Source organism: Lathyrus oleraceus, chromosome 6, assembly GCF_024323335.1.
Source record: "Lathyrus oleraceus cultivar Zhongwan6 chromosome 6, CAAS_Psat_ZW6_1.0, whole genome shotgun sequence".
Taxonomy (NCBI): domain Eukaryota; kingdom Viridiplantae; phylum Streptophyta; class Magnoliopsida; order Fabales; family Fabaceae; genus Lathyrus; species Lathyrus oleraceus.
Window position 1 is genome coordinate 176,120,091 of NC_066584.1, and position 1,491 is coordinate 176,121,581.

A 1,491-nucleotide genomic window follows, 5' to 3' on the forward strand; every position below is an offset into this window, starting at 1 on the left:
CTTGGACAGCTTAATTACATATTCTGGTCCATCTTGCATCTAATGACTACCTGCGAACCAATATTCAAATTGTTAAGAAAAAATTAGGCGGTCGTGTGGAATGATGATTTTCAAGAGGCATTTGACAATATAAAAAAGTATTTGCAAGAACATTCGATCTTGAAACCACCTGTTCTTGGTAGGCCTTTAACCATGTATCTCACCATGCAAGATGAATCGATGGGTTGTGTTTTGGGTCAACATGACGACATGGGCCGTAAAGAACATGCGATCTATTGCTTGAGAAATAAGTTTACTAAATGTGAGACCAGATACTCACTATTAGAGAAGACTTGTTATGCTTTAGCTTAGGCAGCTCAACACCTGAGACAATATATGATTTGCCACACAACATTGTTGATATCCAAAATGGATTCGATAAAGTACATTTTTGAGAAGCCCGTTGTCAGTGGAAGAATTGCCCGATGGAAAATTTTATTGATCGAGTATGACATTCAATATATGACTCAAAAAGCCATCATGGGAAGTGTTTTGTCTGACTACCTTGGCCATCAACCCGTGGAGGGTTACCAGCCGATCAAGTTTGAGTTTTTCGATGAAGACATCATGTTCATCAGAGACTACAATATTCCTGGCCCTGGCGAAGGACCCGAACCAAGAGCGCAATGGACGCCCGTGTTCGATGGTACCTCTAATGCTAAAGGCCATGGAATAGGGGAATTAATTACATCTCCGACTAGTTTTCATATTTCGTTCACCACCAGACTTTACTTTGATTGCACAAACAACATGGCCGAATATGAAGCATGCATCTATGGTATTGAAGAAACCATCGACTTGAGAGTCAAGATTCTTGAAGTGTTTGGAGACCTTGCTTTAGTAATCAGTCAAGTCAGAGGGGATTGGGAAACTCGGGATAAGAAGCTAATTCCGTACATAGAACATATTGTCAAACTAATTCCCTATTTTGATGAAAACACCTTTCATTATTATTCCGAGGGAAGAGAATCAGTTATCCGATGCTCTTGCAACTCTTTCATCCATGTTTAAAGTCAAGTGGAGAAATTAAGCACCATCTATCCATATTGACCACTTGGATGAACCGACACACTGTCTAGCAATGAAGGCCGAATCTGACGATAAACCTTGGTTCTACGACATCAAGAGATATATAGAAAGACATGAATATCCCGAGAAAGCATCCACCACAGATAAGAAGGCTCTGAGAAGGTTCTCTTCTAAGTTTTTCTTGAATGTGGATGTTTTATACAAGAGTAATTGTGATTATGTGTTGCTCAGATGTGTGGATAGACACGAAGCAAGCACGATCATAAGGTCCATCCATGAGGGTTGCAAAGGTGTACACGCTAAGGGACCTTCTATGGCTAAGAAGACTCTTCTGGTTAGGTATTATTGGACTACAATGGAGGTGGACTGTTAAAATTTCTTCAAGAGGTGTCACAAGTGCCAAATCTTCAATGACAAAATTCA

At 40.0% G+C, this 1,491-nt stretch overlaps 1 protein-coding gene across 1 annotated transcript; it reads left to right on the forward strand.

Moving 5' to 3' along the window:
* The first annotated feature begins 501 nt into the window (after window positions 1–501).
* LOC127094621 (uncharacterized) lies at window positions 502–1,050 on the forward strand. Its single transcript, XM_051033429.1, has one exon. It carries the CDS (start codon window positions 502–504, stop codon window positions 1,048–1,050), a length of 549 nt encoding a protein of 182 aa, XP_050889386.1.
* The last annotated feature ends 441 nt before the right edge of the window (window positions 1,051–1,491 follow it).

Bases quoted from the DNA above. Each gene is read 5' to 3' on its own strand.
- LOC127094621 (XM_051033429.1), top strand. From the start codon at position 502: ATGACTCAAAAAGCCATCATGGGAAGTGTTTTGTCTGACTACCTTGGC.